This window comes from Solanum verrucosum, unplaced genomic scaffold (genome assembly GCF_900185275.1).
Source record: "Solanum verrucosum unplaced genomic scaffold, falcon-dt-bn FXZP01000064.1, whole genome shotgun sequence".
In the NCBI taxonomy this organism is placed as follows: Eukaryota; Viridiplantae; Streptophyta; class Magnoliopsida; order Solanales; family Solanaceae; genus Solanum; species Solanum verrucosum.
This window is the reverse complement of record NW_026020144.1, coordinates 3,040,174-3,056,074: the sequence shown is the minus strand read 5'-3', so window position 1 is coordinate 3,056,074 and position 15,901 is coordinate 3,040,174. Positions and strand designations below refer to the sequence as shown.

The window sequence follows — 15,901 nt, the reverse complement described above, 5'->3', positions numbered from 1 at the left end:
TTAGCCGAGAAAAAAGTTTATACAATACTTTATTTGTTTCATAGTAGTTATCTATTTTCTTTTATTTATATAGTATTCATTAAGAAATCATGAACAAGAATGACAGTTTTACTAATTTATCTTTTAGAAAACTTTTTGAAATTTACAAAATCGTTTAAAACCAAAAAGAATAGAAAGAAGAATTAGTTATAAGAGTTAAATGAAATATTCAACTAGTTCTATTTTAGTATTGTAAAATGACAAATATTTTATTAATATGAAACGGAGGAAATATACTATCCTATATATTAATGGAATCTAATTGTTAGTGGAAAAGTTGGGATGCAAAAGTAAGAAATTCGTTTGGGATTGGGTATCAAATTCCATTATATCGGCCACGGTCGGTGGTGCATATCAACCCAGGCGCTGACACTTCATTTTGGAGCCATTCATTAATTACTACTACTTTATAATTGTCCGTCTTATAGATCGAAGAATACTTATCATCTGAATAACTTCAATGATAAAATTATAATATTCAAATAACTTGCACTTATCTTGGATAGTTTTATAAAATATTTGTTATTCATCATCAAATAATTCCTATCTATCAAAGTTTGAACAAAATGGCAACAAAATCACCTACGCTTCTACCCAAATTTAAATATAAAATTTCATCGTTCTCAACCAACTTCATTAATCACTCACTCAAACATTTAACACTTATCAAAAAGATAATGTCATATAATCAGGAGTTTTTTAAAAGTCAACTTTAGACAATTATGTGACAGGGGTCGAAGGGATAGGGAAGGGCCCCCTTCAAAACTGGAAAAAAGGCTTTTTGAAATAACACAACCCTAACAGGCCCCCTCTCTCCCTAACAAACCTACAAAATACTTTTGATTTATAGGAACATTTTTAGTAATAAACTGAAGGACCCATCAAACCCAATAGAAGAAGAAAGAAAAAAAGTAAAATCACCAAAAGTACTACACTTTTTGCAACATAACCACACCATGGAAGAAGGCAAAACAAACAACAAAACAGTAAAATCACTCAAATTTCAAGTTATTAAGTTATGCGTAATGCAACCATATGAATCTTTAGTTGTTCTATTTAATCGCGCATGTAGAACAACAACATTCATGAAAACTAACAAAGAAAATATATTGTTCATTTCATGAAAGTTGGGACCTATTTCTGTCAAAAAGAAAAAGGAAGACTCCCAAAAATACATTTACAACAACAAAAACAACACTTGCCCAACAAGCAAAAATAGCTTTGCCTACTGTAACAGTTTTTAGTAAAAATTCCTACAGCCAAACCAATCCATGCAACCCCAAAAAACTTGCAAAAAGACAACAGACCATTAATAAAGTGCAAAAAAAAAAAAAAAAACACCTCCTTTTTTTCGATTTCTTCCATGAAACAAGTATATAATATAATATAATATTATTTCTACTTCATTTAAGACTTGTCCCTGGTGCTGAAATAGCAAGATCAGGCCACCCAAAACATTCATCATCACCACCTATTCCTCCGCCGCCGCCACCACCGCCGCCTTCCATCTCACCGTCACTCAGCTGCCACTTGTCATTTTCACCGCCGTCACCGCCATTCCCTCCGCCGCCTACTTGCTCCATGGGCCAATCAAGATTCCCAAGCCCGAACCCGCCTAACCCAAGCCCAAATCCACCTAATGGCACAAACCCACCCACCCCCACCCCCACTGGAGCTGTCAACAACGAAGTAAACGACGACGTACCATTTCCACCTTCATGTACTGACTCATTCAAGTTCACTTCACAACCCATCAACGACATCGAACCCGACCCGGAACCCAAACCCGACTCGGATCCCATCATTGTGATCGGGTTGGCGTGTTCTTGAACGTTGCCGGTACTGGAGTTGATACGGGGGCGTTTATGGGAGGAGTTTTTCCGTGTACCGCCGCCGACGGGGACGTTCCTTAAGGTGCCGCCACGTGTCCAATACCGGCGACAGGACTTACAGAAATGACGAGGTTGAGAAAGATTATAGTTGTTGTAATAACAAAACTTTGTGTTTGTAGAATCACAACGTGGACACGGCAAGTTCTCTGGTTCCGATGGCCGTGTTCCGTTTACCGGCGCCGGCAGTCTCGCCGGACGTCTGTCGCCGATTTCTGAAGACATTTTTTTTTCTTTTTTTGAGCTTGTTTTGTTCAGGTGAAAAAAGGGTGTGTTCTTTTATGTAAGATAGTACGTTGAAAGAGGACAAAGATTTGATTTTTTAAAGGAGAGAGAGATAAAAGAAAGAGAGCTAAAAGAGAAGAGAAATCTTTGTTTTGGCGTGAAATAGTGGGATTCTTATATATACACACATATATATATATGGATGGGGAAGGTTTTGAAATTACAGAATGGTTTTGTCGTTACATTAAAACCTCACTGAACTAAATTTTGATTACATTAACACTCTGTTTGGGTAATTGTTATTCATTATTTTATAATATATTATATTATACTTTATTATAATGTACTGTATGATAAATATAATATTTGACTAGATTGTATTGTTTGTTGTTATTTAATAACATTTTAATTATTTGATTTGATTGTATCGTACTGTATTGTAATTTATAAATTAACTAAAATATTCTTAATTATTCTACGATAAGAAGTTTAGCTAGAATTAAATAATATAAGGTAAAGGGTAAAATAATATTTTGAAATATTATGTAAAAATATAATTGGAAAAAGAAATTAAGTAACAATGGAAACACACCAAATCGGTTGGTCCATAAAATAGGGGTTTTCGTTGTTACGTAACAACGAAATTTAACTATACAATACAATATGTTTTAAGTAACAATCAAAACAAACATTGTAGGTATAGTAACGATACAATACAATACAATAGGTAACAATTATCCAAACAGAGTGTAAATTCATTATATTTTTACTAATTTATTTGTCATATTTATTAAAGTCACATGAAAAAATAAATTTATTATACATATAGTATAATACATCAAAATTCTTTTATTTACTGAATTATGTATCATATTTATTGAATTCACATGAAAAAAAATAATTTTTTTACATTTTTTTTATACATAAAGTACAATGTATTTGTATGATTCATTGTACAATACTTTTAGAACCAATTACACATTAGGAGACAATTATCACATCTAGAACTCTTCACAATTTTATGATGTAGTTCGAAAAGACAACACCAGAACTTTTCAATGCAATAAGAAATGTTAAAGATGAAATTCACCTAGATTTAAATTTTAACAAAAATCAAAACACAATAGAATCATATTTCACTAAATTGTCTTAGATATATTTATACTTTTAAAAAATTATTAATTTATAATATTGATTGGACCATATATTTATATAGGGATTTTCTGAAAATATATTATCTTATTAAAAATATGTAAAAAATTTTCCATTGGCCCTAATCGAAACTGAAAAAAATATTATCTTAAAAAAATTATTAATTTACTGAATATTGATTTAGCGAGATTTTATTATACTAAACATTTCTAATATCTTGTCATAATTATAACAAGCACTTGGGATTTTCTTGGGTAAACATAGTGTATTCAAGTAGACAATTTACTAATAAGGAAATCACAATTAACATTTAATGAGCTTTGAGTTTTATATATGTTACTCCCTCTATTTAAAAAAAGAATGATCTTTTTTCTTTTTTCTTTTTTCTTTTTTTGGCTACATTTTAACTTCAATTTTTCGCGTGGTATGTTTAAGACTACAAGATTAAAGAGTATTTTGATACATTTGACATAACTTTAATTTAAAATCACAAGATTAAAATGTCTTATTTCTTTTCTTAAACTCCGTTTCAAGTCAAACTAGGTTATTTTTTAAACGGAGATAGTAGTATAAATATTCTAATAGCTATAATAAGTAAAAATGATTGTTATCAATAGATGTGTAATCTGATAACAAGTAAGATTGGTGGAGAATTTTGTGTTTACGAGCTCACGCATACTTCATTATCATTCAACTAAGTAGAGACTAAGGCCCCTTGAGATCCACGTTCACTGCCTATTATACTGGACTTTTGATCAGATATATTACTTTTGTCGAATTAAAATTGACATCACTGCATGATACTTAAACAGTTAACCGCAGTTCGAAGGCACTTATTTAACTTTTGATACTTTTTTTTCATCAGAAATAATATAGAATAAAAAATGGAATAATCAATATCTTAGCGTAGATAGAGAGGTTTCTTTCGAAATCCTCAAGCATAGTAAATCAAACAAGTAGTGATAAGAACAAATTTATCTAAATTAACATTCACATATTCAAGCACGTTTTATATACCATCTTAAGTACTAAAAAACAAAAGAAAAACACGAGTCATGTAAAATTAGTTTGATGTAATATTCATACCTTTGGAGTACGTACAAAAATATACTCCTACAATTTAATGTGAAAGTTGGTCAATCATGATCTTTATTTGACACAAATTTAAATTAATTAAATTGATAAATTTGAAATAGTAGATCATTAAAAAAAATTAAGTCAATTTTTTTTTATTGGTATGTTTTGTTTCCCTTTTATCAATACTTGGTTAGTTTTGGTGGTCATTATGGGTCACACAAAAAATGGAAAATTATGGCATGAGCCACGAGCTACTGTTATTTAGTCATCTATCAATTGTAAAGATGTTTCCAAATGATGATAACCAAAGATTATCATTGTAACTTTTAGAACATGCTAGAATCAGTTGACTGATTTCCAAAATCACCGGTGCAAACCTACTTATTTCACTCTCACTCCAACTCATATTTCATCCTTAATCAAAGGTCTTCGGTTTAATTTTTTTTGCTAGAAAACATTTCCCCCCTAAAATGTGTGTTACACTGTGCTAGTGTCGGTAAGATGAGCCCATATTTTGGTAACCCATCTAACCCGCTCATATTTTAATGGATTGGAAGAGTGATTTTTTAAATGGGTAAAATAAGGGTTGATACCCATGTTCAACCCATAAAATATGGGTAAAGTATGGATTAGTCAAATGGTTAAAATTCTAACTTTTATTCACTATAAATTCATGATATCACTAAAAATATCGTAATTTCTCTTGCTTTTTATGTTCTTCTATAGAACTAATTATTTTTCACTATAATTGAAAAGGTGAAGTCTTTGGCCCTCCAAAAATATATATTTTAAATGTAATTTCTTTTGTTACTTATAATTATATTTTTTTATTTGTTTAATTTTACATTGGATAATAAATAATAGTGTAAAATAGCAAATTATGTATTAGTATTGACATTGCTTAAAGTGCATTAAGCATGTTTTAGTTCTAAAATGCAAATATTCATTTACTATGAAATTAAAAATATTTTCCCCTAGTTATTACATAATTTTATTTTATATTGAAAAGTTATAGGATTTTTTTTTTTTACTTTTATGATACAATAAAACTAAATGAAGCATTTTCAACATTTTTCATCTAAAAAAAGACTTAAATATTTTCTCCATGTTGAATTCTTAAGTAGAGTACTATTTACTCATGAAAAGATGGATAAACTAGTATTTTACCCAATCCAATTTTACCCATATCAAATATGAGCGGATTGAATTATTACCCATTTTATGTTGACCCATTTTTAACCCGCCCATTTGCCATCACTACACTACACTGTGCATATAAATCTGAATTAGTCAGACCTCTAATATGAATATTAAATAAAAATAATAATAATATATCCAGTCACAATCTAGTAGGAGTGGAGCTAAGGGCATAAGTTAATTATATTCATCAATCCGAACTTTCTTCATAAAAAAATACTACATAGATATATAAAGTTAAAATTATTTTTCATGTATATAAAGCTGCTAAGCTTTAGCTATGCATAGAGTCCGGAGATCATGGCAAGACCACAAGGGTACACTTTTGTAAAATGTCGTTTTCATTGCTTAAAATTATGATTTCCTGATCATATGACAATAACTTTACCAGTTACGTCAATACTCTCTTTCCATATATATTATAGATATTGATTTTTTCTAGTTCTTTTGAACTGTTTTTCTTGGAGTATAATGTGTTTAGAATTTTTTTAGTTGCAATCTAGTATTTGAACTTTTGAGTCTCTATGAGTATACTATATATAATGCTAAAAGCTTTTCATGATAGTTTTATATATAGTAAAAATTAAACTAGTGGTGCATATATTTTGTATAGCTTGCACCATTAGTTAGTGCTCTCATGATTTGTGATTGTTTTGATGTTAGCGGCGCATTTTTATGCATATTATCTACCACTATTTAATTCCATATGCAACTTTTCACAAAATTTACTTGACAATCTCTTAGGTTCACCTTATCTTGTTTGGACAATAATATTACATGTGATGTAAGAAAAAAAAAACGTGTGGTTTTATCATATGGCATCTACGAAGAATTTAACTACATATATGCAAATATTATTAAAAATATATAATATTCTAGCTATAGCATATTTTTGTTTAATCTTTAAAATTATCATATCAGACTTGATTATAATGAATTACATATTATAAACAAAAGAGTTAAGCTTAAATTTATTAAGAGTATTGATTAAAACAATTTGGATTTACCAAATGCACACCACTTACCCGTCACTTTCTTGCTCTTACTGATCGTTTGGTATGAAAGATAAAAGATGAGTAGTAATTTTGCTATAACATATAAAATTATTTTATTTTATATTTAAATTAATTTATATTGCGAGTACTTAATGATGGGATAAGTTTTTTTTATATATAAAATGAATAATTAATCTCATAAAATATTATAAATTTATAAAATAACTTTATCTATTTCATCATCGTACCGAACAATCTCTTAAAACTATTTTTTGCCCTATCTAAGGGCATCTCCAATCCAATTCTCTATTTTACTCTCCAAATATAGAGTTCTCTATTTTTTCAGACAACCAACTCCAACCCAATTCTCTATTTTACTCTCTAAAAAAGAATCTTTTTCTCTCACCTCAATATTATATTATTATTTTTATTTCATTCTTATTTTCTTATTTCATAATATAAATCCTTTATTTCTTTTTTCCCAAATACTTACTTAATATAATTTATAATGTGATATGAAATTATATTTTATTCTAAAATTTTAAATAACATAAATTGCAAGAAAATATAATATAATACATAAATTAGGGGACAAATTCAAATAAAAGTGACATACAATTACATAAACACTCAATTTTCAAAATTATTATGTTACTCCCATAAATGCTCTATTAATGCATTACGGAGTTCAAAATGAGCATTTTTTGTCCTTAATTTTTTTATGTCTAGCTAAAAATTGTTCAAACCGGAGATTTTCATCTACCACCATTTTTATAGTTGGAGTTGGAGCCTCTACGACATCTTGAATTAGTGCATTGAGATCACGTTCATCCTCATTATATCATGTAGTGCGTGTCGTGATCTCTAATGCCAACATTCTAAACACAACGGTAATTTTTTGCAAAGTAGATAATCCAAATCTACCCAGCGCATCAATGCGTTGTTCGAAGTACGTATCGTGATCTTTAATTGCATCAACGATATGAAGAAACAAATTGCGGGACATTCGATAACGATAGCGAAATATTGCATCATTAAAGCGTGGTGTGGCTGAAAAATAATCACGAAATAAATTATCATCAGCCGCCTCATGATCACGATTGATTACCACATGACCTGGAATGGAGCCACTTATGAAAACTTCTTTAGTATGATTTTGTAGAACTTGTTGGAACATGTAGTTGTTCATACGTAGCTGATTTATTAAATTATCATGATGTTTTGTACTGGGAAAAAAATTCAAATCTAACGAAGATGATGACGAAGAAGAAAAATCTTCATCATTATTATTAGAACAATCTCCAAGATTGAAATTCGTTTTCAAAGGACAAACCAAATTACTTGAATATGTTTTGAAATGAAATGAATGTGCAGACTTCAAGTGGTAAATGGTGTTCATTATATAATATGTAATGTTTTATCTAAAAAATATTAAATGTACTGATGAGAATCTCATCCAACTGTTTATAATAAGATGAAATCCATCTAATGGTGAATATGAAGATTACATTTTTAAATTATTGTTGTGATCAATTATGTATTGTATTTTATCTTGTATTTAAATTATTATGTTATGTATTATATTGTATTATTATCTTGTATTTAAATTATTGTGTTATGTATTGTATTGTTATCTTGTATTTAAATGATTATGTTATGTATTGTATTGTTATCTTGTATTTAAATTATCATATCATGTATTGTATTTTTAAATTAATTTTTTTTTCATCTTGCCATTTTAATTTTGCGTATTCTTTATAATTAAAATTAATAATAAAATAAAATTTTACTATTCACGAAAATTAGAAAAATAAATAAAATACTATTAATTTGAAATTAAAATAGCATATATTAAATAATATTTTTAAAAATATTATATTACATTTAAAAAAGAATTATGTATACTAGATATTTAATTAATGGAATTATATGTAAAATAATATGCTAATTAGAAAGTAAATAAAAAAAAATAATAATAATGAAAAAGTGAAATAGTGAGTGTGAATAGTAGTCTCCAAATTTGGAGAATTACTATTCACCTCTCTAAATTTGAAGAATAGAGGGTGATTTGGAGATAGGTTGGAGTGCCCATTCTCTATTTTACTCTTCAAATATAGAGAATTGAGAGTAAAATAGAGGTGGATTGGAGATGGTTTAAGCAGATATGAAAAAAAATATGGACATGACAATATATAGGACTGACCACCTTGAACATATTTGATCAGGACTTCCTTTTGACTAATGGAAATGACAGTTAACAAATAATTAATTTGGAAAATTTGTGTATAAAAAACGACTTTATATTTAGCCCCTAAAAAGTCTACAAATATACTAAGTCAACAGATTAAATAAGTTAGAATACACGACGACGTAAAGTTTCATTTAGATATTTAAATTACTATTTATTTTGATTTTGTATTTGAATGACATTTTTCTTAATATTGACTCTAATATAATGTGTATTTGAAAATATACATAAAAGCTTTTAAAAAATTAATCAACTTATAATTCAAATATTCGTATAAAATTTACCTGTAATTTTAAAAAAATTATCTGTATACTCCACTACATTTATAGTCATTTTCCTCATACGTGCAACAAAAAAGGTAGATAGGCTTATGCTCACTCAACTAAAAATGTTTACATTTACAATATCTATTTTTCACATTTACAAATGGTAGTGCCACTAAATTTTATTATGGCTTTCAATTTTTTTCTTTTAGTTTATCGTTACTTGGTAGAGACTTTTGTGACTATAAAATTAGTTTTTTAATAAAATATTTACAAATAATTAACGTATTTTTTTATATGTATCATATACGAAATAAACAAAAGCTATTGATTTACTTGAACATGTAGCTACATTTACCCATGTAATAAGTAAAAAATGAATTAAATCAATAAAATAAATTAATACATATTTAATTTAATTTTTTTTTTATATTAAAAATCAATTCAAATTGAAACCAAATCATGAACATCCTAATTACAGACTAACGAGTGGGGGTGGGGTGAAATAAAATAGTTTAAAAGGGAAAAGGACAAGGAAGATAGAGTCTTCGGTGGATGAGATCGTTATTTTCTTAATTAGAGATTTCAACTCTTTTTATTAAATAAAGTCTTAAGTGATACACATTCAAAATAGTTCAATTTTAATATAAATTCTGTACATCAAATAAAAAATAAAAAATTACAACAAATAAAATTTTATATAAACATATATTTAAAATAATCGAACTTTAATATAATACGAAACAACACATAGAAAATCAAATCGCAACGCATGGGGAGAAGTAAGAATAATGGGAGATTTTATGTTTTAGGGATTTGAGAAGCCGACAGTATAATTGAGGTTGTCGGGTTAGCGTGGGAAGCAATTTGTGGGTCCCCCTTTTCACCTCCACTCATCCTTTCTTATCAAATCGGTGCTCACTACAACTCACCAAATATTATTCGTAACATGAAAAATAACACAATCTATTATATTGGAATTATAAACTGTTAATCGAACACTAGAGAAAATCGAGGGTCAAAATTAATGGATACTTTCACATTTTTTTTTAATCTAAACTTAACAGATTTGAGTATGTCAAAAAAAGATAAATCAATTTAGGAAACCAACAAATCGCCTCACTTAAGATGAAGGACGTCTGCTGATTTCATTAATACATAAATAATTCACCTCCTAACGATACCAATATTGTGTGAAAAGTTTAGTGGGAGTGGCAGGCGAAAAAGGACATTTGACAACTCTTGGTTAGTCCTGTGTTTAATGAATGAGCAAAAGAGTTCAATATTTAGTGTTCAGTTTTCTTAAAATTTTAACCAGTCTCTAATCTCTATGTGTCTGTTTGTTTCAGAATTAGAGATAGTTACAAACAAAAACCTGTGCTTTAATCCCAGAAATAGTAGTACAAAATCAGTCACTTATCTGATGTGATCTCCCTCTGCTCACTTCTGTTTTTTTTACGCATTGTCGTTTTCATCTCTTTATATAAGACACAAATTACTGACTCAACCTCTTTTTCTCCCCCTTATTTGTGAAAAACTATGATGTTTATCTTTATTGAAAATCTTACCTATGTATATTGGTTTGCCTCGAGGCAAATAACTTTTTCATGAGACATAAGTTTATATTTTCACATCATAATATACTATAAGTTATGTCTTATGCCTTTAAAGAACTTATATATCTTGTGAGACATGGATTCAATTGCAAAAGGCAAACATTAAAGATTGACCCGTTTGAAGGACAAACGGTACAATGAAATGCTAAAATTATCATCATAATGATAGTGAATTTACTTGGACTAAGTTCGAAAGAAAGATGTCCAAATTCATAACTTAAAACTAACAAAATAGCAAGCTCTGCTAATACAGAGTAGAAAGTTCAAATCTTGGGCAGCTAGATGCACTAAAACAGCAGAACCACAAGAGTTTATTATACAGAGTCTTATCTAATATTTCTGCATGAGTGATGAGACTATTTCTATCTCCTGATCACGTGACAACAAATTTACCTGTTACGCTAAAGACTCCCCTTCAATTTCTTGGCTTGATATGAGCTAGCATTGGGTGAAGTTTATGAGTAGTAAGACCCATTGTTGCAACATTTTCCTCTTCTCCTTCTTTTAAGCTCCATTTAAACTCTTGTATCAATCTAGCTATAGCTGTGCAGCTAATTGTCATTGCTTGCTGAGCACCAGCACATACCCTTTTTCCAGCCCCGAATGCCATTGTCTTCTGCAATTCCATTGGATCATACTTTCCGTTAAGAAATCGTTCAGGCTTCCACTCTTCAGGACTCTCCCACACGTTCTTGTCCCTATTGCAACCGTATATATTTATTGCGATCTGCGTACAAAATGTATATAGACACAACTAATTCAGTTACCTAGATAAGAAATAATAACAACAACAATGAATTCCCACGTCTACATATAAGCTCATTTTGTAAATGTGTGCCTAGGTCGGCACGTCCTAACGATATCTGTATGATCAGGATTGATCATGAATTGACAAGTTTTACTCTAAGCTGCCAACCAGCTACAACCCTTTTCGACTTGGGACTGACAATGTAAGCAAAGCTCATACACGCAGAGTTTACCTCACTTGATAAGAAAAGAAAATTTCAATTTACAAGTAAGGAAATAGAGTTAATTACCTCAGTTCCTTTAGGAATATAGTACCCTCCTACCTGCGTGTCTTCGTGGACATATCTTAGAGGAACAATAGGTGCAGGACTATACTTCCTCAATGTTTCATGAAAGACAGCACATAAGTATGGAAGTTGGCAAAGTTTCTCTTCTGTGATCTTGTTAGATCCACAAACATTTTGAATTTCCAAAAATAGTTGTTCCTACGCGATTAACAGCCGTGAGATACAACCAAACTTTGGAGAAATAGAATAGCAAAAACAAGAAGTGGGCATGATTATGATACTACCTGCCGTTTGGGATCTTTCGCCAATTCATACATAGCCCATTCTGTACTCACTAGTGTGGTGTCTGATGTTTCAATAATTGCCTCCCAAAGCAACATCAGAGTTTGCTTCTCTGTTAACGTATTGGCTTCAGATAACAAGTAGTCGATATAACTGTTCAGTTCCTGTATATAGATTCCGCCACGTTAGATAATTAGCCAAGGTCCAAACATGATAATGGAGTGGAAATAAGTGTCTGCATAAAAGGAGGAAGAAGATCACCTCTCCCGAATTAATACGTTTCCTTTGATCTGCTATTAGGGCCTTCATCACGACTTCCCTGCGCAGATGTTTATGGTGAATTCTGTGCTCAAAGCTTTTGTTAGGAACCCATTTTAGATAGGGGAAGAAATCTCTCCAATCCACATCAATTGCACCTTCCATTATATCAAGCACTAAGATATTGAGTAATTCCTCTATTGGCAAAGTGGCGTCGAGTCCCTCCACATAAATAGCCTCGATATCCTTTCCTAAAGCCTGCAAATGAAGTTGAAACTTTTAAAATGATCTCGCAGTTTAAAGGAGTTTCCAAAATAGCAACATACTGATGAAACTCACTTGTTTCAATGCTAAACCAAAAAGTTCTGACTGAAATGACTTCCTGAGATTAACTGCTTCGTTAGGATCAGTCCTAACCAAATCATGCAGTTGCTTTGACACATTTTCTACCAAGGTGTCCCTGTGGATACGGAAGCGTCTCTGCATATTAAGCCGTACTTCCCGTTAGATACGGAGTTTATGAAACAAATGAAGAGAATCAAATTATAATTCAAAATATGGAGGCCGATTTCTAAATGACAAACCTGAGCAGTTGGTCCTAGAACACTGGTCAGTACGTGGCGCTTCGCTGTCTTGTGAAACTCATCGTAATCACTTATTGCAACTATACTCTTATCACAAGTAAGGATTCTCAATGCGTTTGTTAGCTTTCTAGTTGAGATGGATGAAAATCTAGTCACCATGGCCTAAAAAGATGAAAAAGGACAATATTTAAATCTGTATCAAGTATTGTGATCAGTATCGATATGATAAGCACACAAATGACACAATAGTGATTTAAAAAATAGGCACCAAACATGCCTCTATATATTGGCTTATACCTCAACCTATTGGTGATGACACCCCAGTAGTGTCAATGTTACATGTGAGTCGTTACTTTGGTGTTGATGCTTATTCTACGTGATAAAGAACTACAATACCTTGAACATTGCAAAAGCTTTCCTCTTGCAAGGAAACTGGAGCTAAATACTTTAAGCTCTGTGCAACAATGTGCGATTAGTCGTCCAACCTCAACATTAGTTTATAAGATCTTCATATTTTATGTATTTTCTCAGATATTATCAGAAATTTATAAAGCCTCAACCAGCTGTATAGTAATAATGGAACTTTGCTGATACACCGCCACTGAGGTGGTACATGACACTACTTTATCATATCTAGTACGGTGATTCAGAACCTCAACAACCGAAGCTTTTCCAGTAGAACAGTTGAGGTCTTTCCAGAGAGCAACCAACCTATAATCCAGTGATGTATAGAAACCAAATATGGAAATAGCAGTTGTCTAAATCACCAACTGCTTCACCTTCGTAGTATGGCCTAGTCTTAGCAAAGAGGCACTGAGGAATACAATCCATTTAGTGATCATCGAGAGGCAGGGACACGTACTTTAAGTTGGATCCTATAGGTTAGTGGAGATAGAACTACATAGTACTGAAACCTATGCAACTGCAGCTATCAGGAAAATTTGGGGCTCATATACAGCATTAGTCAGATTATAAGCTTTATCCCCCTGGTCCAGTCAGACTAAAGTAAAATATTTCTGACTCTCACTACATATATTAGTAAAGAAACATATATAATTCCTACTAAATGGTGTGGTCCTGAAGGAACACATATTTGTCTACATTTCTCCGTCACCACTCTCCTCTTTCTGCTAACCATTTTAACTATTTTTTACTATGCGTGTGATATCTCATATAATAGTATCTTTCTAGCTAGAAAAACTTGACATAAAACCCTTTGACATCATACAAAATTAAGACAGAAGAAGCTATCTAGCAACTAAGAAATGGATAATGACTTACTTTAGTGACAAACTTAGAGCTTAAATGCTTGATTCTTAACTTACTAACATAGAGAAGAGGTTTAAGAGTGATTACCTCCTTAGCAAGTTCACTAGAACTGAGTACAACAATTGTATTTGCGCCGGTTTTGATGGAATAAATAGGTCCATAAGTTTCAGCCCAATTTGTAAATGTCTTGTGTGGTTTTTTCTCAGTCATCTGCAGCAAATTCCCAATCACTGGTAACCCTGGAACCTCTGCACCAAATCAACACATACTTCTCATCAACATTTACCTATCTACATGCTAGGAAGACGAATCTCACGTCGACACAGAACATAGACATATATATAGAAAATTACTAAAGATTTCAACATTTTTAACATAACTTTTAAGGTTGAACCATCAAATTTAAATCACGAATCCTCCTCTAGCTATATGCTACAAACTCAACAAATTGGGGGAAGGGTTAGTAAACCTGTTCACGTGAACCCAATAACTTTTTTTTTTGAAATTCTAAATTCATTAAAAAAATCCACTAAATATCTATAAATGTTTGATTATAAACACAGTTATTATCATGTATTAACTTGAGCTAACTACAGCAAACCTATAACCTTCAAATCCTGAATCTACATGTGTTGGGGCCCATTAAATTCAATCCAAAAATGGGGGAAAGGTTTACAAGGTGGAGAATTGAACAATCAGCACAAGTTCAGGCAGTCAATCAACTGAGCTACTAAGATTCCACAGAATTGAATACAAAAAACTCAAAAGTAATGGATTTACCTGGAACAGGTGGGAGAAAATTTGAAGATTTCCTTTTTTGATCATTAACATATTCCTTAAGTAACCAAAATGAAATCCCACCAAGAGCAACAACTGGACCACCTACAGTAAGAGCAGTTCCTAATGGTACAGCTTGAAGATTCAAAATTACATCCATTTTTTTACGCAACTTCTGTTTTCAAGAACCAAAAAATAATTAAATGAAACTTTATAACTTGAAATCACAAATAAAAAAAAGTTGGCGACTATGTATAGGCATGGAAGAACATGTGTCAATATCAACAAAAAAAGATTCTACCTTTTGGGAAATTGATGCCTACAAAGAAACTGATGAATAGCAAGACAAATTAACTTACTCCCTCCGTCCCTATTTACTTGTCCATATTTTCTTTTTTAGTTGTCCCTATTTAGTTGTCCATTTTGACAAATCAAGAAAGGACAACAATTTTTTTCCTATTATACCCTTATTTACATTTCTTGAAAATTGTAAAAGTGTATGTTGTTTTCCTCCAATTTATTTCACTTTAATTCAAATAAGTGGTTGTAATTTTGAAGTGAAAAGTTGTCATAAGGGTAAAATTGTAACTTCACTGTGCTAGTCATTGTTGCCTTAATCTGTGTGTCATTTCTAAAGTGGACAACTAAAAGGGGACGGAGGGAGTATTAATTATCAATCGAGTAGTGCTAAATGGCAAGACACTTTTTTGGCATGAATTGGCAAGACACGACGTAATGACCAAATAGCCCTTAGGTGACAAAACCACTTGTGGGTTTCCCTCCAAAATACAAAACCACTCTTTGACTTTTTCTTTCTTACTTTCTCTCTCTCTTACTTTACTCATTTTTTTTTCTTTACTTCACTCATTAGTTTTATTTTATTTTTGTTGTTAGATTTATATAATTTTAATAAGATGGATCCAAATAGTCAATTAAACGACGTATTGAATAATGTTTTGGGTTTAGATGAGGATGATAGTTTGTTGTCCCAAAATC

The 15,901-nt window shown here is 30.9% G+C and overlaps 2 protein-coding genes across 2 annotated transcripts; both read right to left on the bottom strand.

The window, feature by feature from the left end:
- Positions 1-1,441: 1,441 nt before the first annotated feature.
- Positions 1,442-2,285, bottom strand: LOC125827844 (dof zinc finger protein DOF3.4-like). The gene has a single exon (XM_049507191.1). It carries the CDS (start codon positions 2,151-2,153, stop codon positions 1,443-1,445), a length of 711 nt encoding a protein of 236 aa, XP_049363148.1. The 5' UTR covers positions 2,154-2,285; the 3' UTR covers position 1,442.
- Positions 2,286-10,841: 8,556 nt separating this feature from the next.
- On the bottom strand, positions 10,842-15,104 carry LOC125827831 (ent-kaurene oxidase-like). Its single transcript, XM_049507179.1, has 8 exons — positions 14,909-15,104; positions 14,216-14,376; positions 12,860-13,021; positions 12,615-12,755; positions 12,279-12,533; positions 12,020-12,181; positions 11,739-11,933; positions 10,842-11,428 (listed from the first exon to the last, which is right to left on the bottom strand). The coding sequence occupies exons 1-8, from the start codon at positions 15,063-15,065 to the stop codon at positions 11,117-11,119; spliced, it is 1,545 nt and encodes a 514-aa protein (XP_049363136.1). The 5' UTR covers positions 15,066-15,104; the 3' UTR covers positions 10,842-11,116.
- Between the last annotated feature and the right edge of the window lie 797 nt (positions 15,105-15,901).

Excerpts from the sequence above, each read along its gene's own strand:
- LOC125827844 (XM_049507191.1), bottom strand. The coding sequence starts at position 2,153 with ATGTCTTCAGAAATCGGCGACAGACGTCCGGCGAGACTGCCGGCGCCG.
- LOC125827831 (XM_049507179.1), bottom strand. The coding sequence starts at position 15,065 with ATGGATGTAATTTTGAATCTTCAAGCTGTACCATTAGGAACTGCTCTT. Across the intron at positions 11,934-12,019 it reads CGAAAGATCCCAAACGGCAG|GAACAACTATTTTTGGAAAT; the intron begins GTAGTATCATAA and ends TTAATCGCGTAG. Across the intron at positions 11,429-11,738 it reads ATATTCCTAAAGGAACTGAG|ATCGCAATAAATATATACGG; the intron begins GTAATTAACTCT and ends TTTTGTACGCAG.